The 24,402-nt window shown below is 40.7% G+C and overlaps 2 protein-coding genes across 4 annotated transcripts; both read right to left on the minus strand.

Annotated features, from left to right (window-relative positions):
* Nucleotides 1-604: 604 nt before the first annotated feature.
* Nucleotides 605-16,046, minus strand: kctd5b (potassium channel tetramerization domain containing 5b). 2 transcript variants are annotated; one of them, XM_035611746.2, is made up of 7 exons: nt 15,650-16,046; nt 9,098-9,206; nt 8,632-8,723; nt 8,430-8,525; nt 8,136-8,240; nt 6,199-6,324; nt 605-3,749 (listed from the first exon to the last, which is right to left on the minus strand). In XM_035611746.2, the coding sequence occupies exons 1-7, from the start codon at nt 15,866-15,868 to the stop codon at nt 3,720-3,722; spliced, it is 777 nt and encodes a 258-aa protein (XP_035467639.1). In that variant the 5' UTR covers nt 15,869-16,046; the 3' UTR covers nt 605-3,719. The 2 variants fall into 2 exon arrangements, with proteins under 2 accessions (XP_035467639.1, XP_035467640.1); XM_035611747.2 differs by lacking the exon at nt 8,136-8,240 and having other exon boundaries at nt 15,650-16,043.
* A 251-nt stretch (nt 16,047-16,297) lies between these two features.
* Nucleotides 16,298-24,266, minus strand: pdpk1b (3-phosphoinositide dependent protein kinase 1b). 2 transcript variants are annotated; one of them, XM_035611733.2, is made up of 14 exons: nt 24,074-24,266; nt 21,845-22,135; nt 21,610-21,652; nt 21,365-21,502; nt 21,077-21,221; nt 20,856-20,953; nt 20,669-20,744; nt 20,488-20,556; nt 20,172-20,268; nt 19,860-20,033; nt 19,486-19,703; nt 19,223-19,280; nt 18,767-18,919; nt 16,298-18,632 (listed from the first exon to the last, which is right to left on the minus strand). In XM_035611733.2, exons 1-14 carry the CDS (start codon nt 24,095-24,097, stop codon nt 18,519-18,521), a joined length of 1,698 nt encoding a protein of 565 aa, XP_035467626.1. In that variant the 5' UTR covers nt 24,098-24,266; the 3' UTR covers nt 16,298-18,518. The 2 variants fall into 2 exon arrangements, with proteins under 2 accessions (XP_035467626.1, XP_035467625.1); XM_035611732.2 differs by lacking the exon at nt 24,074-24,266 and adding an exon at nt 23,554-23,718.
* Nucleotides 24,267-24,402: the final 136 nt, after the last annotated feature.

Consider the following 24,402-nt stretch of genomic DNA (forward strand, 5'->3'; position numbering starts at 1 on the left):
AGACGAGAGGAGCATGTGTTTATTATTGGTTGTCTGTAGCTCCTTTTAATTATACATCCATGAGGAATAAGACATTGTAGTTCACACACCAGGAAGGCCCTGGTCCCATTTGAGCAGGCATAGACAGATTTTCATCTTCTCCTATATAACATCTTTGCCCAGACGGAAGACCGTTAACCCATAACGACGACGTTGGACAAATCAACTAACCTTTTGAGAACGATTGCCAAAGAACTTACATCAACAAGAGGTTACATTTCTATCTGTAAAACACATGTGATTTATTTAATTTTTTTATAATCCAGTGTTGGAAAAAACAACCCGAATTATAAATCTATATTTAAGCAGGCACCTCCCCAGGCAGCTATGTCACTGCAACGATTTATGAGAAAATGACACAAGAGGTCGCAATATAACCAAAAAGATTTGCTGTCACGACTCTTTTTCACTAGTCTTTACAGGTGTTCCTACACTTGTGACGTACGTTTAAATATGATTACTGATAATCATGAAACCACTAATCCTTAATTAGTATTGTGTTCAAAACACTAACATTGTATTTAATCCCAAACACATTTCTGAAAAGTAAATATGCACAGAGACATGAATGACAACATTTTTATTGTGTTTACCTTATACATGACCGTATAGATCTATCCCCTTAACCTCAGACATAGTTTTTACATTTTTAACATTGCATAAGATCATATAGAAGTGATCTATGTGGTGATATGAGAACCTTATTCATTGATGCAACTGTTAGATTGAGGAAAAATGACATTAATTGCCTCTGATTACAAGTGTGATCATCTTCAATCATGCATTACAGTGGTCTGTTGCTATTAACTTGATTGCAAAACAAACTGGGCACTTAATAGTATTAGGCTACAGATTTGACAAGTTTGTCCATCACATGAAATGATTAACAATGCCAAATGCACATCCAGACAACCCGTTTATGTAGGGTGTCAAAAGGTAATGTAGCTGCTATGACAAAGGGTTAAACACCTCAGACCAAAGTATATAAAACTGGTTTACAACCGAAACAAGCTAATTAAAAACAAGAGACTTACAAATCCCATTGTGAAAGAAAATGTCAAAAGACAACAGACATAAACCTTAGATCTGAACCAGCACAGGGAAGATTTATCCTTATGAAAGTGAGCAGCTCTGCCATCGAGAGGGCAAAAAGCAAGATTGTCTGCAATGCTCTAACACAGGCTGTGAAATGGATGGAGTAACTTCAAGTGTCTGAGTGAGTTTCAGTTCATGTGGAGTGGGGGAGTACTATTTTCCCCTGGTGCAGTCACGCAAGTCAGACATACGTGAACGTGTGTTAGGGAGTGCAAGAGGGTACATAATTGGAAGGCTTCAAAATACTATAGCAAATGTAAACATAGCCTAACTCTGGCAGGAAATCCAGTCTACTTTGATTTAACCTCTTTGCAGATCTCAAATTTTGCACTGTAAAAGCCCTTGTGTACGTGTGTTTATATCAAAAACATGCATCTATACTCATTTGCCCGACAATATAAAAATTGTTTGTCAAGTGTATATGTGTATATGTGAGTAAATGGAGGTTTCCGTGTCGTTAACAGGTCGTATGTACAAAGTGTGCCAGCATTAAGAAAAGTTTACTAGTCCCTGACACTAACATCAATGTGTGCAATACACATAAGACATTGGACTTTGGTCATTGGGAAAAAAGGCAACACTAACTGATTATTTGTGAATGAAATATCCAACCTATCAAAAAAAACCAAACACATCAAACCTGAAAACAACTTTCTATATAAAAAAAGAAGTGTTCTAAAATGCAGTATTTACATTAACATTACAGGCTGTAAGCAACATGCACAGTGAGGTTTTCCACTGTAGTGCATGTTATGCTGTGTACGAAATCTACACAATTCAAAACGCTTTTAAGAATCTATCACACTGCAGGAAAAAATACATTTGCTTTTAAATGTAACAGTCAACTTCATAGCCAGCCAAGTATAGCTTTGTTATTGGTTATCGATAAATGTTCCAGGCATGTTCTCAGTGAAAGACACCGTAGTCAGCATCAGCTGTTTCAACCCTAACTTGGAAATCTCTAGGCCTGTATAAACAATGTAAAACAGAAGTTTATCAAGATTTTGTCATTTTCAAAGATCCAGTATAAACAACTTCCATTTGAAGTTGCATTTTTCTATACAGTGTACAAAACGTGCAGCTTTCTTTAAGGGTTAAATATTAATATTGGATTTGGATTATTTACATCAAAACAAAATCCTCTTGATATGAACCACTGCCTTCAAAAAATTCCAGTCCCCAAACCTCAAACACAACAAATACTTCCCATAAAAAAGAAAAAAAAAAAAAATTTTAACAAGAGGTTCCCTCAAACATACAAAACAAACCGGTAAAGGGAAAAATTCAAAAACTAGATTTGTCTTAAGGATATTTTTTTCCAGAAAGTAAACGGGAAATTGTTGTTGGACACTGATGTTTAAAAAATATCATTGTAAAACAAAAATATTTTTTGAAACACCTTTGATTTTTTGGGGATGCAGTTAACTTCAGATTTATGAACATGAGGTCTCAATCTAGAAGTTCAGAAAAATCTTATTTAAACTTGATATAAAGTTGCACTTCACAACATTTAGAGAGCAAATCTTCAGTTCTTTACACTACTAAAATTCAAGATTAACAGAAAATGCAGAAATCTTGCTTTGACTTATCGAATACTAAGAAGTTCAACGCTCAAAACTCAGGCAAGTGGACTCCTGAAATAAATGCAATGACTAAACCACGCAGCACACAGTGACTGTATCAGTGGGTAATAGGGTTACTAAGTTTGCAAGATACAGTGCACGGTGCCACAAGCAGCTACAGTAGCGACAGATTTACTTCTCAAGCAAAGAAAGTGAATGAAATGGAAGTATCTACCGTCTCTTTCAGGTGAGCATACAGAGTCTATGTATAAATGTGGGACTCCTCTCCATTACAAGTCATTTTCTCATCACCAATAAAGGGCCTGTAAGTGACAAACGACCCAATGCCCCTTAAGCTAAACAGTCAAATCACAGTGACATTTTTGTGACCCAGAGTCGTTACAGAAAAAGAAGAAGATTTTTACTCAAAAGTGAAATGCCACCTCAACTACATCTGACAAGATGTGTGATGTATAGTTGGGATCCTCATAGTCATTATCTCAGTAGAGCGGTTTTAAATCTTCGGAAGAACATTTTTGTCAGCTTGTTTTTGGGGTGAATTTCACATTTAATAGCCCAACTCTTTAACATGCACTATTCCCTTCTTAACATCTTGAAACAATGATTTTGAGTTGATACTTTTGGGTTATGAAGACCAAACTGATCCCTTACCAGACCCTTGAGTTGGAGAATATCATTAATTCAATAGATGACCCTGAGTGAATCATTGGCCTTATGTGATAATGGCCATATTTTATAGCATAAAACCTTTGTAGATTGTTACTAGTTACGTTCAATCAGAAAAACAAAATAACTTGCCGCAAATTCAAAAAGGTCCAGTTTAAGTGTACAGGCACGAATTGTCAGTAAACTGACTTATTTACATCAAGAAATAAAAATAAAGAAGGAGGGAACACAAAATAATGTACACCCCCCCTTTAAATCTCCATTGTGCCAAACGTTCTTCCACAGAGGCGATATGTTTGCATCGTAACACCTGGAGCTCATAATACTAAGTCCTCTTCACATCCGGGAACCCCTTTCCTGAAGAATCTGCAGAGACACAAGCATATCATGATCAACAAAAACAATGTTCAACATGCTCCAAAGCAAACATTGAGCACCGACTCTCTACGGCTCAATGGATTTCAGTAGTCAAAGTCACCTTTTTTTGCTCAAGCAATTATGCATGCATCAACGCAACCGTTTGTCTGAGCTAGCATGTGTAGCTCACATCGCAACAGTGTGAAAGACGGACCACCAGAGAGAAGGTAAAAGAAAGAGGGAGAGGAAGGAAGGACAGAATGTAGTGATGGTGGTCATGTTTAGGTTTTGGTTTGAGCTGAAGAAGCTTTGTTGAAACATTTTTGTTAGCTGTATCGAGCCTCTGAAAATCAATCCATCTATGCAGCTGTCCACTCTTCTATCTTTGTTAAAGTGCTTTAATTCAATACTTGTATCTCTACAAATTACAGTCCACACGAGCAGCCTGTGTTTAATATTACATCACTCAAGAGTTTAATTGTATATTGCAATTACTCTTCGTCTCCAGCTTTTTGCCTTTATCCATTAGTCACTCACACACAGACGTCTCTCTATAGTTGTGAGGACATTCATTGACGTAATATATTCCCAATCCCCAAGGTAAATCAGTGTAATTTATTCAAAATACCAAAAAATTGGGGAATGTTTTTTTCTAAACAAAAAACAAGAAATGTGTTATATGGCATTAAATTTGAAATCAAACTAATCCAATTGTGGGTTTATATACACAAATATATATACATATATATATTTGTAAAAGCTAGTAGAAGCTACAAGGGTGACTGACTGTACTGTCCAAGCAAAACTACTGCTGCTACTACTACTGCTACTACCACTTTTGACCATGGCAGAGGGGTGGGTGTACCCCTCCCTTCCTTTTCAATGTCACTGGATGAAGAACAATGGTCAAACTGCAGCAACTGATGATTCAGCATGCCCTCCATTAACCGAGGCTGCGAGCATGAACATAATTGCACGGGTCATATTTACACTACTGAAACTAAGTGAGTTTGTCTCATCTGGTTTCGAAGAGAGTATTCCTCCAGTCTGAACAAGAACCATAAGGATTTTCATCTAGCTCTGGCTTGTAATAATACATCTAATTTAAATAGTGCTTTTCCAAATGCTCAAAGACGCTTTTTAGATTCTGAAGGCCAGTGTTATTTTCTACCTGGATTCTGTCACTTTATCTGGCATAAAGATGTGAAGTTTTTCCAATGATGTAAAACTCATCAAGGAGGCATGGTAAGGGGGGGGACGACGACAAACTTGGGAGGTGTGGTGGAGGCACTAGCAGTTGAGCGCTCACCAGTGAGTCATAAGTGCTCAACCCTAATCAGAGTCATTCATTTCATAATCCGTCTCTTCGTCCTCGCTCTGAGCAACATGCAGCATGAAGACAGCACAGAATAAGACAAGAAAGGCATGTTGTAAAATGATGGAAATGAATGGGGGAGAAAAAAAGATGGTAGAAGAGGATAACAAGGAGAGAATTAAAACTAATGGGTCACATTCAGAGGGGAGTAACAACATCTACATGTAGTGAAGAACTCACAAACACAAAACACAAGAATATACATGCAAATCTTATCCAGGGTACCTTTCCAATGTACTTAATCCATTGATAACTAATGTCTGCAAATCTGTTTTACCCAATTAAATAACACCCTCACTTTACAAAGGACTGAGAATTTTAGACTTCACTTTGTAGTAACACATAGAAATTAGTCATACTCAATGACTACATATAGGCATGATGCCACTGGGAACAATAAGAGTCTCTGTTCCTTCTCTACATTTCCTTGAAAGATGCACTGGTGAAACAGCAGCGTGAATATAGGTTTTAGCGGTGTGCTTCTTCATGTGTAGCTGCCTTCAAGGAGTGAGGCCCCTGCAGGGAAAAGCTGATGGGAGCTTGAATTCCTCAGGGCGTGCCTCCTGCTTCGCTCCCAAAGCCCTTGAGAAAATGACAGACCTTACTCCACTAATCTGCAGACCTGTGCTCTTCTACGGCCCCAAGCATGGTTTATACAGTCTTTTTTTTAACTATTGGTCAAATCTAATATGAGCCTAAACACTGGGTTAATTCAGTTAGAAACAACTTTTGTTATCAAATCATTGCCATCAAAATTTATGTCCTTCTTGACATAGCCAAATCTAATCATCACATTTAAAGTCTGCTTTGCTTTAATTCATACTTCTTGTTTTCCCCTTTCGCTCTAGCTTTTTTTTTTTATCACTTGAAGTACAAGCAGTCTAGTTTTTAACTGAAGCACTAAATATTTACAATGTTCTCCTTCATAGAGGTTTCTCATTAATAAAATAGAGGTGCTCTCCGTCCCTTGGTGGCACGTTCATAAATGCAGTAATTTTAAAAACATCCAGCACAGGCCATCATTCACACATATTTGCTGTGGCTAGATTTTCAACCAGCCTCTGCACACTCGCACACACTTACCTTAGCCTTCTCACTAGGCTCACTGTTTGTCCCGTATGATTGATTGTGCAGCTCCTTGGAGACTACGCACAGGAACTCGGCTTGGTCTTCGTTTCCGTAGTTGTAAGAGGAGCCTATGCTGACCAGCTAGAGAGACACAAGAGCAGAGGACATGGAAAAAATTATCCATAGCCTGATGGAAGTAGAGGCAAAAGCTGGGTTTGTTGTGGTGGGAAAACAGGCAGGGAGACGTTTTTAAGTAAAGTAAAATAGAATGTTGACTAAATGGGGCGCACAGAGAGTCTACAAGTTCCTGCTACTTATATTTCTGAATGTATTATAAATGGCATTTTATAAAGACCCATTCAAGTATCGTCTGTATTAATGTATTTTTATAGGATTATTTATCTCACATTTTTTGCCATGTTGATATAGATAGCAATGTCCAGTGACATAACCTATGGGTCTTGGTTACATTTAAATTCATGGTTGCACAATTACATGGTAAACTGTGAGCACTAGGCAAAAAGGGAGCCCCACTCAAACAATTGCAACCAGGATACCACAAGGAGATGTGTTACAATGTGGCTGAATGACAATGTGTTCTGATGTGTTTTGATGTTAATGTGTCGCTGCATTTTATAAGAATTCTAGTGAAACTGTATTTTCAGGTCCTGTAAACAAGTCAACATGGAAATCAAAATTAAACACATTCATTTTGATACCCATGAAAACTGAAAAAGTGTTTTCTAGGTGATAAAATAATCTGTGGGCTACAAAAATAGGATAATTATTCCACGTACAAATACACTATAGAAAGATAAACATCATCAGCAGATAGTCACTGACAGAATACAAGTGCAAGGACTACAGGAGGCAAACATGCTGGTTGAAAATCAACGGGAACTGGTGGAATTGACTTAAAAAACATGAAATACCTCTGAATATAACCACGGTGAGTTCTATCACATCACCAAATAAAAAAGACAGGACACAAGAGGACAAATAAAGGGACAAGAACTTTCCGATCTTCATAAACAACTGCATTCACACCTTACAAATAAATGGTAATCCCTGACCCTGAATAACTGCTTTTACTGCTGAATGTTAAGTGTGTACACACTGCGGGCTACATGTATACCCTCAGTACCAAGGTGTGCATGTTCAGACACGCATGGCCTCATTAGCCACTGCTGCTGGAGACTTGTTGTTGTTAAGTGATTTCTCTTACATTAGGCATCAATACAAAAAAAATGACCAAATCATTTCAACTAGCCACCACGGATTCCACTTGTCACACTGTTTTTAGATTTAACAGACACAAACGTGCACCTATTCCAATGCCTTGAACAGAAAATACTCGTAAACAAAGTGTCTTAAAGAAGACAGTAGGTCGTTAAAGCGCATCTTCTCAGAAGACTCTCCTGGGCTGATGACCGTGCTTTAGACTTCACATAAGGAGCGTTTCTAGGACTTTCCCATCTGACTTGTGTGAGGAGATTAGTGAGATTTCAGCTCAATGATCCCTCATCTCAAAGGGATTCAATCACTCATCCAAATCACACCCCCAACATCAAAACACATGCTTTATCGTTAGAATAATTACATTACTGGCTTGGATTTTAATTTTTTTTATTTTCACCTATTACAGCAAAGCCCCAAAATAAGCCAAGTGTCTATATCAAAGGAGGTCACAGAAAGCCGTTAACAAGCTTACAAACTGTGAATGCATTAGGAATAAAAAAAATATATATAATACAATAATAATTTCAGAAACAAGTAAAAATGTGTCATGTTCTTTAAGCCTCACTGGTGAGCAAGCTGTACAAATGAACACAATCAACTCAAAACAAACAAACCAATTGTCTACTTGGGACAAACAATGGCCAACGGTGTGTGTATAGACGACATGGGGACCATGCAGTGACCAGCCGTGGACAGAAATTTGAGGGACACACCTCTCCGCTGTTGTTTGGCAAAGCAGACTCCTCTCCCTTCACCTCCCTTGACACAATCAGCAGAAACTCTGACTGGTGGGCCCGCCCGTAACCTATACTGACAAGCTGTAACAACCAATCAGAGCACAAAGGGATGCCTGGATCATGTATTGAGAAAGATGCCATTTGCAGTTTGGCTTTTTAGCCATTTCCAAAAATGAGGGTTGGACTTCGTGGGTCAATGTGAGGCATAGCGGAGTGGGTGAAGTACATGAAAGGAGGACTGCTGCAGTGACATTGCGCAAAGAAATTTACCTGTTCAAACTTCCAACCGTCAGACATGGTAGACACCATCTGTGTAAGCTCCTCCTCCTGGCACTGCAGCACCCGGTACACATGTTTGACCGGAACCTGAGAGGAAGGACGAACAGGACGAGGAATAAACGTTCACAACATTAATGCAACAGAAATCTAACATTCATGGAGGAATCAATCAACTTCACAGAACTTCATCTACCTGTGATGTTTTGCATTCGCGTTCCCTGATCTTGTCCTTGATGAGCTTTATTAATGATGTGATGTTGTAGAACTCGGCTTCTTCTAACACACCTGAAAGCAGTGACAAAAAAACATTTTACGCTTTTTAGGCAGGCGTACATCAAGCAGCTTCTACTGCTACTACAGATTAGATGTAAATAAATATTTATGGTTTTGCACAGATGCTACTAGAAAAAAAAAACATTCAAATATAAATTTGACAGTCAAAATTATTTGTAAGGAACTTATTTACAAACGGACAGTTCAGGTGGAAATGTTAAAAAAATACCCCCAAATTCTTTGCTGTAATTGTTATCACTGTTATTTAGATATTAAAGCGTCACATGTTGCAACAACCAATCAGGAGATTATTGCAAGTTTGCAATGAATCGAATGTGCTACAGCCAACTGTACTTTGATTCTGAAAACATTTCTTAAGACATTACCTTCCTCGGCCAAGTCCCTGTTGAGCACCAGTTTGCCATGCCTCAAGTAGTTAAGCACCGGCCCAAAGTAGGTAGGATCTCTGTCTATGAGATAGGCACCAGTTTCATCCTGAAAAGCAAAAGGAGGGAGGATAAGTATACTATTAGAACGCCATATTAACTGGCACGTTTTCAACTAACTCAAATTGCTGATGTTTATTACCCACATCGTTATTTTATTCTGTGAAAACTAATGTGAAAAGTTGATAGCAGGTGTAAACCTTAATCGAGACTTAATCTGGGGACTGAAATGCACTGCATCAATGAATAACACTCCAGAGATGAGAATTATGAGGTCAGCTCATAATTCTGATAATCTCTTATGTGGTTGAGAGGAAATGCGCACACAGTCACACACATACAACAGCTCTGGGATATCACTTCATTTCTCCCACAGGCCTTGGGTTTGATCCTGATTCTTTCACAACCACTGGGTATTCCCCTATTTCTTTAAGTACCATGATTAGACCGTCTTTGTCTCACGGGGGAAACAGGAGGCTAAAACAATTAGAGCAGAACAGAAAAAAGATTTGGAACAGTAGGTTGAATCCACCAAGGGGAACAGGAGAAAGCAGCTTGTCTTACAACTGACATTTAACCTAGTCTGGTCCGTAACATTGTCGGCCTTACACATTGTATGAAATTGATTGTATGAACTCATTTGCCTTTATTCAAATAGAGATAATGAAGGAGAGACAGGAAGCAAGGGGAGAGAAGTGGGAATAACACTCAGCAAATGGTCGAGCAGGCCAGAAATCGAACCGGGCACCTGCTGCCGATGCAGTATGTTGTACAAATTTGCAGCATTGTTGGTTTGGTGTAACTTCTGACAATATTTACCCAAAGAACACAGCAATTTTGTCATACACTCCAGGCCACAATCAAAACCAAACATGCAGCTAAGTCTTCCCCAACAACTTCATGTACATACATAGCTCCTCTTTCACAAGTTCAATGATGGATTAAACTCAAAACACATTATTATTTCCTATAATGAGAAAAGCTCCCAGTGCATTCACTTTTGTAATGAATTTCTGAACCCTCTTGGCTGGTTGACCTCCTTTCCGAGACGAAAATATTCAACTGGAGCCCAGTGGAGCTCTATTCTGGTCTTATTGCCCTGTGTCAGTTTCTTACATTTCTATAGTCACTGAAGTTTAAGGACACATAGAGGAAGGCCTGCATGCAGCTCTGTGAAGGCCAAAGCTGCAAAGCTCACCACATTCAAACCACACTGTGCATGATGGTTGCTTTTCACACCGGCTGATCATCTATTCTTCTCTGCATTACTAAAGCCCCTGGGCACCAATTGTTTATATTTCTTTTTCGGAATTATTGTAGCCAATCCAATCATTTTATTGGGGTTGTTTCAAATACCATCTTTGGGGCTTTGTAGCTTCAGTAAAAAAAAAAAATTACCAGCGAATATCTGAAGCTTTGATCGCACTTAACATGCAGCATTTTAAAAGTTACAAGATGGCTCAGCTGTTACCTCCAGTTTTCAAGTGATCTATCAATCTTGTTGTAGATTTTTGATAGGCCAGTTTCCTTTGACATATCTGGCACGCAAATTTGGAAGTTATTCAAAATGCTCCATTTCTTTGTCATCTTGCTAGTATTATCACATGCCTGTCACATGGCCATGCATCCCTGTCCAAGTGTTAGTGCTGGTGATGTCAGATGAGAGCAGTGACGCACAAAACTATCATTAAGATTAAACGTCCTTTTCTGAGAATAATTGATAATCATAATTTTTGATGCATGATAAAATAATGTTGGATTAGACTAGAAACAAAAGGTACCCATCAGAATTAAACCAACATTAAATGAAAATAAGATACTGAATGGACACATTTCCCTCTGAAAAAAAACCCAAAACCTGTCAGTCTTGTACTTTATCATCATCATTTTACTTTTAATATATACTGTAAATCTGAACCTTGATAGATTTGTCAGCACCAGAACACAATTCTTTATTGTTCCCTAAATTAACCAGATTTGTTTTTCTCAGCATTCCTAATTACCCCTCTTCTTCCCATCAACTCACCAATAACATTCAAATAAAAGGTAAAAACAAAGCAACAACAACCAGTGATTGTGGCCTGCTTTGAAAAGTGCTAGGAGACAGTGTATATGCCCTTTTAACATTTGACAGAAATAAAGAACATGAATTAATTACAGCTGAATTCCAGTTAGCACTTTGTTTTCAGGGGTTCCTGGTATTATGCATACACTGCTTCACTGTCACACTGACACACAAATAATAACAGTCTTCGTGAGTATTGTTAGAGGCACCTGTGCTCATCCTACTAGAATAATAAACAAGTCAAAATGTCAGCAGTGAAAAAGGTCAATTGCACCGACTGCATTTATAAACTTGTTTCCCACTGAACAAACATGCAAAGATGCGGTATGTAAATCTACACTTCTGTACACTCTTTTCTTCCTGACCTGTTGTGCTGCTGACAAGCCTGTTGCCGGTCCTTTGGGTGCACATGTCTCTATGGGGAACTCGGGGTGACAGTGCCCCCTCGTTCAGAGAAGGATGATTATGGGGGCTCTGGTCATGTGGACTCTTGTACACAAAGGGAACAGTGTTTTTAATTAAAAACAAAAGACTTTGTCTCTAGGGGCCCCGGCTGGAGAGCAATGGGCAACAGAGGAGTGGGGACGTTGATGGCAAACCACAAAATGAAGGGCATCCTGAGAAAGTTAACCATTTCTGTCCAACACTATGATGATGGGAAAACTAGGAATAATAACGTTGTGAGAACACAACAGGTTTACCGTGAAGTTGCAAGGCAACACACTTATCATGAAAGACTCAAAATCTTCATAAGTTACACATATTTATTAATTAGATAACAATGCTAGATTTACATGGGGAAAAAGCCCAGCCAAAGACACCAGACAATAACAAAAAATGTGACAACACTACAAAAACCAACAGAAATAGGTCAGTTCAGTGTAGGTCAGGCATGCTGCATGGTCTTTTATGGCTTAGCCTTCCAGACAGTCACTGGAATGTGAATGTAATATCAGGCCTTACCATGTCTGGATTCATACTGAGGTCAACTATGAATCTAGATAAACAAAAAACAATTAGACAGTTGGCCTTCACAACAAAAGAAAGTGTAGTGTATTAACACTATTATTCTTCTTCCACATGCAATACATATCCTCCCACATGCAATACATATCTTCCCACAGGAAATACCACGATGACCCACCCTTCAAGCACATGGTGTCCAATGAGGCTTTCTGCAGACACATCAACACTGAAAGTCAATCCATAATTCAACAAAATTGACAAGCTGTCGCATGCTTGCTTCTGATTACAGAACAATTGGCGTATGTGAGAACTGTGCAGGGAACCATTCAGCATTCATCACTGCACAATTTCCTAGCATCTCTTATAGAAGGAAACATGGTTCAAAAGTAATTATCAAACCAACTACATCGAGACAAGCTTCAGAAAAATGTAACACCGTCACTTGAGGTCATTGCAATTCTCTCAGGTCAGGAAGAAAAGAATGAAAGCTTTATCAAGTGCGGCTCAGCCTTGACTGCAGCCGAGCTGGAGCAGGAGCGCCCTGCAGAAACAGCGCTCAAAGATGTTACAGTAGATCTTCAAAAGTCACATGACTGTAGCTACTTAGCCAAGTGGAAGTCTGATCCTTGTAGAGTGGGAGCCAGGAGGCTCTCTGGAGTACAAGCAGTAATGGCATAGACAAAAAGGCTTTCAGCTTTTAAATAATACACACGTCACAGCAGGGCTATATTGTGTGAAACTATCTCATATTTCAAAAAATATTTAACACTGCCATTTGAGCATTTGCTTGACCTTTCACCAAGGCTGGGAGGAACTTCCACCCTTTCTGCCATTTTCAGGCCAGCAAGGCAACACCATCAGTGTTTTCCAGAACAATTTATGACTGTGAAGTGTTTCAGATACTAAATGATCAGCTCAAAATCCCCTAAAAGCTTTGCCGTCATGATGAGAAGCAGTTAAGTAGCTTCACGGCTAATCTGGCAAGCCAGGAAGTCACTGCAACCTGGAGCTCTCTGTCGGCAGGAAGAGAAATGTAAAATGAAATAGAAAAAAAGAAGCTAGAAGTCATCGACGACTTAGATTCTTGCAGAATAAAATTGCAGCGATCAATTGTAGGTGCCTGGCTTTTGTGAATAAAGTTTCTTTTGAATGATAAAGGCTTGAGTCACACCTAATTTGCTAGTAGCACTGCAGTGCCTTGTTGAGCACTTACTGCAAGAAGAGCAGTAGGAGACGACATTACCTTTAAATATTTACGTTGCCTCCCACAGTGTGCTCAGGCATGACATACAACCCGAATACGGTATTAAATGTGGCCATATTTTTCTCACACATGCTGCGGCGAGAACTTGTCCGGGCAGCAAATGGATATGAATATGAAAAGAATAAGTTGAAGAAACAAGAATCCTTTGGGATGGGGTGCTTGAAATATTGATGCAGCTCTCAGAGCTAGAAAGCTGGGTCTTCACGTGAGTGGCCCTGAGCTGAGTAGTTTGAGATCAGAGGTCTGCCAAAGGGACAGATGCCCATTCAGTTGCATCCCGCGATTCTTGTTGACTCCACAAAATTTACAATTTTGAGAGCAATTCCAGCTTATGATATTTCGGCATGAATTGGTAACCCAAACTTTACAAACATGTTAACAACAATGCCACTAGCGTGCCAGTGCTTTTGTCACATCTGTCAATTCTGGGATAACCGACTTAAAACCAGGACTTAAAAGCTGTTATGGCAGTGCACGTGACACCTCCACTTTCTCCCCGGTCTACCCCAATGTGCAAAACATGTTCCAGTCAACAGCATGAATAATGCAGTTCTCCTCAAGAGTCCTGCTGAAGCACGTCAGCCTGCGTGACTGAGAGTCGAACCTCTCATTTCCTTGGCTGGAAATACAATACTGCATTCCCCCAAAAACAGAGCTCTTCTCTGATCTGTCACTCTACAGAGCTTCCTACTTACATGCAGTGTTATAGGGGGGGAAAGAACATGGCTCAGTGTCAAATAAGATCAAATAATGCCATCATATATAGTTTGAGACACTGTGGCAAGTGCTATTGTATCTAATAATAACCTGTACTTGAATGGGATGTATCTTTAATCAGACTGTCGGCAGGAAAAAGGTACCGTAATGGCTTGAGAGTCTGATACATACTTAAGACATGGGATTGAGATGGACTGATCCGTTACACATGGGAGGATAAACTGACAAAAAAGCAAGCTGATTATTCAGAGATTAGGATATTTGCATGAAAATATGAGATGAGCCCTGCTTTCAGCTTAGCATAAAGTGGTGAAGATTAAAATGCGTAAGTAGATAAAAGCAATGAAGAATGGGGCGTTAAAATGAATAATTGAAAAACAGGCCACGTAGCACAATGTATACACTTGTGAATTGTTTCTGACAGTGGCAGATGGACAAACAAGAGAGATCCTGGAGCATTGAGGCCATTCACAGGGAGATGAGTGACTTCACCCCCCACCGGCTCTCAGTCGTCAGCAGCACCTCACCCCACTTGGCAATGACTTTCGTACTCATTAGGGGAGCCTCATCACCGGCACACAGGCTGATTACTACAGAGCAAACAGAGCCAAGAAACTGACTGACCTCAAGAGAGGGAGGGAAAACAACACACACACACACACACACACACACACACACACATTGATAGAGCAATAACATCTTATTATGTGTAGGTTATTTGTTATGACTAACTATATGACTAAGGATTGTAGATACTGCGCTATAGGTGGACAGTGTACCCATCAGCATATGACACGTATCGTATCATATTATTTCTCCTAAAGTTTGGCAGCCATGTTAAGGTTAATGCATATTGTGAAATAACTCACCCACAGTTTAGATCAAATATCCAATTGTCAAACCTGGCCTACACTGTGTACATCGAAGTAGACTCTCGACACGTGACAAGTTGTGAGTGGTTTCTCTCACTGTGTGAGTGTTCACCGTGAACAGTGGTCAACGCGACAGAGACTCGGTCGTAGATGGGGAAAGTTTCCAACGACTGTGGCGACTTATTCACACCCCAAAACAAAAGATGTCAAAGACAAACGAGCGACGTTTATTCAACTGCTTGACACTTTTAAAGACGCGCCGAGACAAAGGACAGACGTGTCACCTGGTGTTATTGACACAAGGAGCGAGCAACGCTCAGCAGCAAGATCGTCTGTCATGTGGTGACTGTCGGAATCCTGCTAGCTTACTGGGCTAATGCTAGCTAGCATAAAAAAAAAAAAAACCAAGTTAACGCTGAGTATTTGAAAAAAAAAGAAGGCATACATCTTTTTTTGTTATCCGACTAAGCGAGTTGGAAGACGCCGCCATCGACCAAAAGGCGCCGCTGGGCAACGCAGTGAGCAATGCAATGTTATTTCAATGGAAGATAAAAATGCAGTTAACTAAGTGCGCTCCCAACTACGCCGCTAACTAGCTTAGCATTTACCTTGTCGGAGTCGAGCTCGGGGTCAGCTTGGCTCAGTCGGTACAGAAACGACTTGGGATCTCGACACAGCGTCTGTCTCGTCGTTAAGAAGCACGTGCCGCCGACGTTGAGTCGAATCCACTTCGACGCGACGCCGGGTGAAGCGTCTCTCTCCGCCGGAGCGTGGGCCACACATCTCCGGTGAACGGAGCCGCTCGCCTCGGCGCTGCTCTCTGCCATCCCTCGTCTCCTCGTCTCCTCCGCCCTGGGCTCGGCTCGGCTCGGCTCGGCTCGGCTCTGTCCGCTCGGCTGACAGGAAATATGTGAGGCGGCGGCAGCAGCAGCCGCAAACTTTTGAGTCCACGATTCATGCAGAGCAGACTGCCAGCTCGTCGGCCACTCCTACCAAGCCACTCCACCAGTGCTGACAGATGCATAAATTATTCCAGGAGAAGCGGGTCCTCCCTTGACTGAGCTGCCGGCGTCCCCATGTGAGGCGACGGTCTCTTGCTGCCGGGATCATTGAGGATGTAATACAGATATCACTGTAGGTGGACTGATGCATGGACGTGCTTTAAGCATCGTCTCCCATTAGAGATGTTGAAATATTCAAGAGCCAACAGGGTGTATACCAAGGACTTGAAGTAATTTCCACCACAGAAACACTGATAACGGGCCGGTACTTTATTTACATGCTGCAAAAATGTGAGATGCCATTTCCACTGAATGCCGCTAATTTCACTGTGTCGTGACCGTGGCTGTTAACAGAAGACAGGACACATGGCTTTATTTTTATGCCTAAATCCCTACATGCTTTAATTACTGGACTACCAAGCATTAAGTGGAAAATTCATCATTCAACATCTACTGACCTAGCGCACAAATAATCAGAGAGAGAATGAACAGATTCATTAAATTATCAGAATATGATTAAATCACTGAGCAAATAGAAAATGTATGATATAGTAAGAAAAAAGCTGTAAAATATTATAGTTTACAATAATTATTCACATTCAAAGGCTTTACATCTCAATACATACACAACATGGCCCCTGAACATGACTTCAATCCAAATATGATTCATATATTAGAATTTAAATAACACAGAATGAACTAGAGGCTAAACAATAGCCGTCAAATAACCTTATACAAGAATAAAAATACAAAAACTGTATCCTAATATCATTGCATTACTTGCTTCAGATTTTAATAATACATCATCTGTACATCACAGTTCTAGTCAGTTACAAGCCAGGTAGAGTATTCCATACACAATGTAACCGACTGCCATCGACTTGATTCAAACAATTTTTCTAACTAGAGGAAAACTCTTCTCTAGTGCTTCCTCAACTTTATAGACAGATACAGCAATTTCATCGGTTATTTGGATCAGATAGATATCCTTTAACTGACATCCAACCACATCGAGCCCTGGGCCCCAGGGCCTGCGGGTCCTATTCACCTATACTCCAGTCACACACTGCGCACACAGACTCAGCTGAAGGAAGAGGACCTTTGGGAAGGACCTTAGGGTATTATGTCAAAAATTAAAAGCATCATGATAATACATATTGCTAAAACAAGAGCACAAGTTAAACCAATCGCTTTAATTTCTATTGGGCCAAACGTCAAAATGAAAACAAACAAACAAACAAACAAGACAGGCTTATGAGCCCAATGAGGCAGCTCTGCCACCTTGTCCAGGGACAACAGCTTTACTGTGATTGCTTCCGAGAGTGATAGTATGTGTATGTATTTCTGTTGATGAAAGTTTTCTGTTCAGCATGGGGTGGTCAGCACATAAGATTTTGTTTTCAATAGGACGTACTGAAGATGAGCCAACTATCCCACAGGAAAAAAAAAAGAAATCGAAGAATTCACACCACAAAGAAATAGCCAGTGAATGGTACAGAACAGCCAAATCATCCAATAATATTCGCAATGGTTGCCAATGCAGTCAAAAATACCCACCATTATACTTGAATAACCTATAACTCCAGTGCCCTAGGAGAGAGAAGCGGACAATGCTGAGCTACAAAACTGGCCATGCAGGAAAGATAAGCAAGTTATGATTAGAAAGTACAAGCTAGTGGCATGTTTACCCACCCCCTGTTAGCAATACATCCTCAGTTACAGCTACAGAAGGCTCACACTTGTACAGAGACTTATTCCGACCCATGTCTCACAGCAGAGCAGCACTCTGCTTTGTTTCATAGAGACCTAAACTGGACTGCAATAAGCAAGTACCAAGAGACAAAAAAAACAAACTCAAATACCGTGGGAACATGTGGGCTCTGACAAAAATATATATATATTTATATGTAGGATTTGAGTTTGATAAACGTGTGAGACTGAATCAGCTTACAGTATTAGTTACAACTATGGAGTATATGCACTAGAAGTGGGGCCTGACTACAACTTGCACATACGATGTAGGATTAGGATATGGTTTAATTAAGATAACAGGATAGGCTCTGGTTAACAAAAGCTAGATTTTGTTATGGTATCATTGAAGCAGGAAACCAGTCCTTGCATTTGAGATAGTCCTAGCAGTACCCAAGCTCGTGTCACTCTATAGGACAAGCTTGCCCTTCTTATTCCTCCTGCAGACTGTACAAAAAGCAGATGTGCATGGTGGCAGTCTTATCATCCGTACAATGAAAAATGCAATAGAAGCCTCACAGAGAGCACAAAGAACAAGCAAAGCAACCCTGAATCCAAAGTTCTATTTTTCCCATGGTTCTACTCAGGAAAACAAACAAGGTCTAGATGCCAGCGTCTCTAAGAGTTTGTTTACACTGCTGTGATGAAGGGCACTAAAGAGGGTGTTACTCTGCTCAGTGATTGGCCTCAGAGCTAAAGAGGAGCGGCCACAGGAGGATCTGTACTCCTATAGGCCAGGGTTTTGGTGCCTTTGATAGATCTTTCTCCACACTTCCTGGATCTTCTTGCACCATCTGTCAGCATTTCCGCTGGGGTCCATCAAATAGTATGTTCGGTTAGGCTGCAAACAGAAACAGAAGAAAAATATTTTCAAAATGATCTACATATGAGAAGAGATTTTAAACATGTGGCAAGTATCAACATGTTGCTGGAGGAAAGTGTACGGACGAACATCAGAAATAAATAGTAAATTACCGTGTGAACAAAGAAGGTTTTGAAGTTTTTTGCCTCAGGGCGTAGTTCTAGGGACCAAGGAATCTCCCCTTTCAGGACCTTGTTAACAGGATCCACGTAGTACAGGTGTGGTCCCTCAGTGAGAAGCAGCTGTCTCCGCCGAGCAAACAGACCCTGCGATGGAATGCCACACAGCATGGGACATTACTTCACCAACAGAGGGGGCTGCGAGACCAAAACGACTTTCCACACCACAGCAGGGAATTCCCCTTCACTTGCTAAATGCTAGCAGGCTGCGCAATGCCATGGGAAGTCACTTCAGTCATTCCGAGCTAACTGTTGCTTGAAAATACAGCTACCCCATGAAAGGCTTTGACTTGGAAAGGTTTCATCTTCTTAGAAAATATATAATGACTCCACTGCAATACAACAATGTAATATACAAGTTTTCAAATACACCGGCTTGATTTTACACACCTTTCGTTTATCCACTGGGCCCATTTTCAGGATCAGGTTGTTCTCCACAAACTGGTGCCTGAGTAAATAAGCAAAACTAGATTACTGACGGTCCCAAATGTACAGAACAAAAATTTTCAGCAACAAAATAAAATGATAATTAATCTTTGTTCAACATTTTCTTAGACAATAATAATTCAGATTTGAATGAAAATAATGAAGAGCACTCTAATATACACATATAAACAGGTTGATATGGGTGAAATGTGTAGAGACAGGTTTACCAGAGGTTTCCAGTGGTTTGTTTATCCAGCAGCAGTTTCTTCTCCTCTTCAGTAAACTGCAGGTCCAGCTCAAAGGAGTTGTTGTCCAGGTCATGGATGTACTGCTCAATGTTGCTGCTAGACCTCTGTGGGGGCGTGGATTCATGTGGCGAAAGGGAGTGCGATGAGCTGGACTGGGCCACCTGCATGTTGCTGAACTGGCTCAGGAGATCATCGTACTGAGGTCGGAAATGAGATAAGTGAGAAAATATAACGTTAGGTTTGGCTTTATCTGTCAACAAGGCATCACACCCAAATCCTCCCATGCAAAACAAAAAACTAAGCAAACAGTGGACAGAAGATAACTGGGTTGTGACAATCCTAAAACATTTTACGTTTCCATAGCAGTCCTCGTCATCCTCAGACATGGCTGGCAGATAGGGGGTGAGCTTAGGGGGTGTCTGTAGGTGAAGGTCACTCCAGGAGATGGTGTCGAAAAAAGGATGCTGCTTCAAAGGGTCGTACCCGCCCATCTCTTCGCAGCCAATCCGCTTGGAGGGGTCCAGTGACTGATAAGAAAACAGAAACAGACGTGTTTTCATTCAACAGAAAAGCATCATCAGCAGCACAGATAACTAGTATAGCAAATTAATTTAAGTAGCATTTAGTTGTAGATTACATATGAATCGTGGTATTTGATAACTCACCAAAAGTTGTCTGACAAGATCCTTGGCTTTGGGGAAGAATTTCTCTGGGAATTCATACTCCAGCTTGATTATCTTCTGGAATATTAGGTACTCATTTCTACAATGAATGAAACACAAGAGGTAAGTAATAAAAAGGTGACTGTAAGGAAAAGTGCCACAAGTGAAATATTGTTTGCTAAGCCAATGTTATTCTCACACGTGTTTCACTTGACATGTTTATTAACAGTTAACTTTAAAAGGAAAGTAGCAATACAATAGATAAGCTATTATTGAACAATTAATTGAACTGTGACAGCAACTTCCCCTTGGTACTTACCCAGCTCTGAACGGTGGTAAACCAGCCACCAGCTGATAGATAATACATCCCAACGCCCAGAGGTCAGAGCTACGAGACGAAAAAGATAGATAGATAAATAAAGATATGATGCTCTCTTTAACTGAGAAACATAAAAAAAAACAGAATAGTGATTAGCAAGTGTAAGATCAAATCTAGCTACCTCTTGCAGGCTGATTTCTCTGTTAGCAGCTCTGGAGACACATACTGTGCTGTTCCAACAAAGGAGTTTGCTCTTGCTGCCAAATAATGCAAATAAATTACTTTATGACATTAATACATTTATGCTATTTATTGCAGAGAGTTAACTATCAAATTCATGACAAATAAAATCAGGAATATGAGCATACCTTGTTTACTATCTGACGATAACTGTTTTGCTGTCCCAAAATCTGTTATTTGGATGTGCATCTCTTCACTCAGAAGTATATTCTCTGGTTTCAGATCTCTGAAAAGAGCAGAATATAAGTTATAGGGAAAACAAATGCTTAACATTATTTAAAGAATTACATATGGAAAACAGAAAACAGGACCAAAATAACATTTCAGATGAAAACAAACAAAATCTTACCTGTGTATTATCCCCTTATTGTGTAAGTATTCTAGAGCACAAACTATTTCAGCTGAGTAGAATCTAGTACAGGTCTCATCAAATGAACCAATTTTGCGAATGTATTTTAGGAGCTCTCCATTCTTGGCGTAGCTGAGACCAAAATCTAAGAGAAGTTGGTTAAGGATCATGGTGATTACCAGAAAAAAAGTTAGAAAATAATAATTGTATATATAAAGAAAATCAAAACCACTGGTAAGTTATTCATGAACAACATAGCTTTACAAATTGTACTTGTTAAAAGGATACACAACTTCTCATCATCTTGAAATGTGAAGTAGAGTTTGACGAAGAATGGGTGATCTAGATTTGACATCAAATCCCTTTCTCTTTTCACGTACTGGGCTTTGTTCTCCTTCATTATATGGCGCTTCTCTAAAATCTTAACTGGAGGAGAGAAAAGAAAATTTCAGGATATAGTAGTAAAACAAACCCAGTAATTTTTTCCATCTTGACAATAAAGTGTCACCAAAAACTGTAGCATTTTTACTTACTTGCATATTCTTTCCCTGATCCCTGCTCTCTTGCCAGGACAACCTTAGGATAAAAGAACATAAAAACATGTTAACATCTTGTCAGATTTAGGAGAAACTCTTAGGCGCTGTTATCATTTCAATCTCAAATGAACTGAGGATGACTCATCCAAGTATTTTAATAAAAAGAATGCTAGCATGTAGCAACATCTGCCCAAGTATAATTCAGAAACTAAGTGGAATGCAAGTTACATACCGTTGAGAACGAGCCCTCTCCCAGTATCTTGCCAAATCTGAAGTCCTCTGGCTTCTTCTTGCGTGGCTGAGGGGTCTGCACTGCCGGCGGCGCGCGGTGGTCTGAGACCTGGCCGCTGGCAGAAGCTCCTACAGCACGAGCCTCTGAGGCCGAGCCCTCCATGCTGGGACAGTGGCTACTGCTTGCGCCCGGGATAGCAAGTGGCGAGCAGGAGTCAGGGTGGTTTCTTACCATTGATGGATGCGAGCAGGAACAGATGACAACACTGGGCTGAATGGGCACAACATCATACTGAAACGAGAGAAAGAGTTGAGACTCCATCAGTAAGGGTGATGAGGTTGAAGTTTTTGTTTGAAAATAAATAAATTATCAATTTGTGGTTTAAATAGTGTATCTTTACTTGTGATGTACGGGGGACTGTGCTTCCTAGTCTCAAACTGTCAAAACACACCTTAAATCCACTGGTAAAAATATTTTTCCTTCTGCTGTTATTTGAAATATATATGCTTGCAACCCAGTAGCCACTATTTGAACATAAGGAATGAATATTAGGATAGATAAATAACTAAAGTGAGAACAGCTACCAACAGCAATTATTTAAGTAAATCTACATATTTCGCTGTTTAGCTCAGCAACTGTTTGAAATATGATGCAGTATAACCAATGTTACTGAAACAAAAGAAATAAGATGACGATCGCGCTGGGAGATGAATGGCAAAAACTGATCAATGAAGCAGCTTCAATGAATATATACTTGTTTTGTTATTATTCTGGGGTAGTAGACTGCAATGAAAACAATATGAAACACAAAAGAAGCAATTACCCATCAACTTGCACAAAATGTGTAAATGACTCTAGAAGAGAAGGAGGACGATCTGAATTATATTCATTTGACCAATGTCGCCAATTTGAATTTACTGGCAGTTCTCTTGTTAGAACATAATGACTTAAAATATTTCAACTGTCACCATTTGAGGAGCAACGTCTACACTTGATAAGAACACGTAACAGCAATCCAAGAAGCAGCTTCTGAGCCCGGGGGTCCCACCCACCAGTGTTAAAGTTGAACAAAAGAAGAGCGATGTCAAAGTTACTGCCTTCGTGTGACAGGTGTACTTGCTGCCGCGACTGCACTCCACTCATCGGATGTGTGTGTGGATGATCGCGTTGACCTGGCAGATAACCAGAGAAACCCACCGAATGATTGTTGACGACTCGAAGACAGCATGCAGCGCTACCCGCAGTTCGCTGCTGCAACCAACGCTGGTTACTTCTAGTTCACTCGACTGCTGTACTGTTAACTACTGTAACACTCGGTTAGCAGTAGTTAGTTCAGTTGGCCTAGCTTCTTCTCTTTCAAAACCAAGGTGTGGCCATTCGGCTGCCTTACCCGGACCCGACTGTGTGGCTGACAAGTGGCCATGTCACCGTCTCCTGGTCCGTGACTGTTAGTCAAACATGAAATTGCTGACGGAAACCCGCACCTAGCATCGACCCAAGTGCTCGGGTAACTGCAGGCCTGTGCGAACTTTCTTTGCTAACTAACGGCTGCTAGCAGGCTAACGTTAGCCCCCGCTGCCTTGTCAAACACCGCCGGCCACCGCTAACAGCGAGTTATAAACTTGACGCAAACAGCCATGCAATTAGCTAACGTTAGCAAGCCAGGTATCACGCGAGCGACTTCACAACACGATGCGCTTCACACGTACTGTTGCTTGGTCGCGTCCGAGGTCGGTGCGCCGGCGACGACGTGTGAGAGTGAATGTGTTGACAGTTGAACTACACAGCGTCAACCTTAAACTGGTGCCTTCTCTCCAAAGGAGGAACGCAATGAAGCTAATGTTAGCAAGCAGCAGCATCGTTCGAAAGCGCGAACCCGTGTAGCTAACGTTAGCCAACCGATACTGGCCACATGAAATGACCCGACATGATATGAAACTAAAAGTAAGCACAGGTAGATGCTTGATCAGCACCGAGTGTCTCCGCCGAGCTTCCATCAGAAACGAACCACGGGTTGGACACGTCCACTCGGCGTTGGGTGTTGTGTTAGCAAACATTAGCGAGCTAACGTGGCTAGCTAGTGAGTCGCAACGTTGACCGATCTTCCGCGGCTAGCACCGCTCTCCAGATGAAGGCCCGACCCAACTAGTTGTTGTCAAACAGCCGCCGCGCTGTACATTTCGAGCACCGGCTTCGAATCGTCGTTCGCGGTGAAGTCGCGACACTCACCAACTGACTTGTAGCTCTTGCCATGGGAGTTTTCCTCGAGTATTTATTTGGAATAAAATAATTAGAGAAGCTCCAGTAATGGCTGCCTCTGCGCCTTCATTTTCAAGCTGTGACGTCGTTCCACAACAATGTTAACGCAGGACAGCAGAGGAGAGTCCCGCTGTGTCCGCCCCCCTCGCCACATTTACAACCGACTCGACTGCGTCTGCTGATTGGGATGGAGTCGACCGGCAGCAGTTGTTGATATTCAAATACCACAGCAGACGTGCCCCAAAGACTGTTTTCGCTCCAGCCTGTTTGCAGGATTTGCTGTTAATGCACCACATTAC

The sequence above is a fragment of the Scophthalmus maximus genome, chromosome 16 (assembly GCF_022379125.1).
Source record: "Scophthalmus maximus strain ysfricsl-2021 chromosome 16, ASM2237912v1, whole genome shotgun sequence".
Taxonomy (NCBI): Eukaryota; Metazoa; Chordata; class Actinopteri; order Pleuronectiformes; family Scophthalmidae; genus Scophthalmus; species Scophthalmus maximus.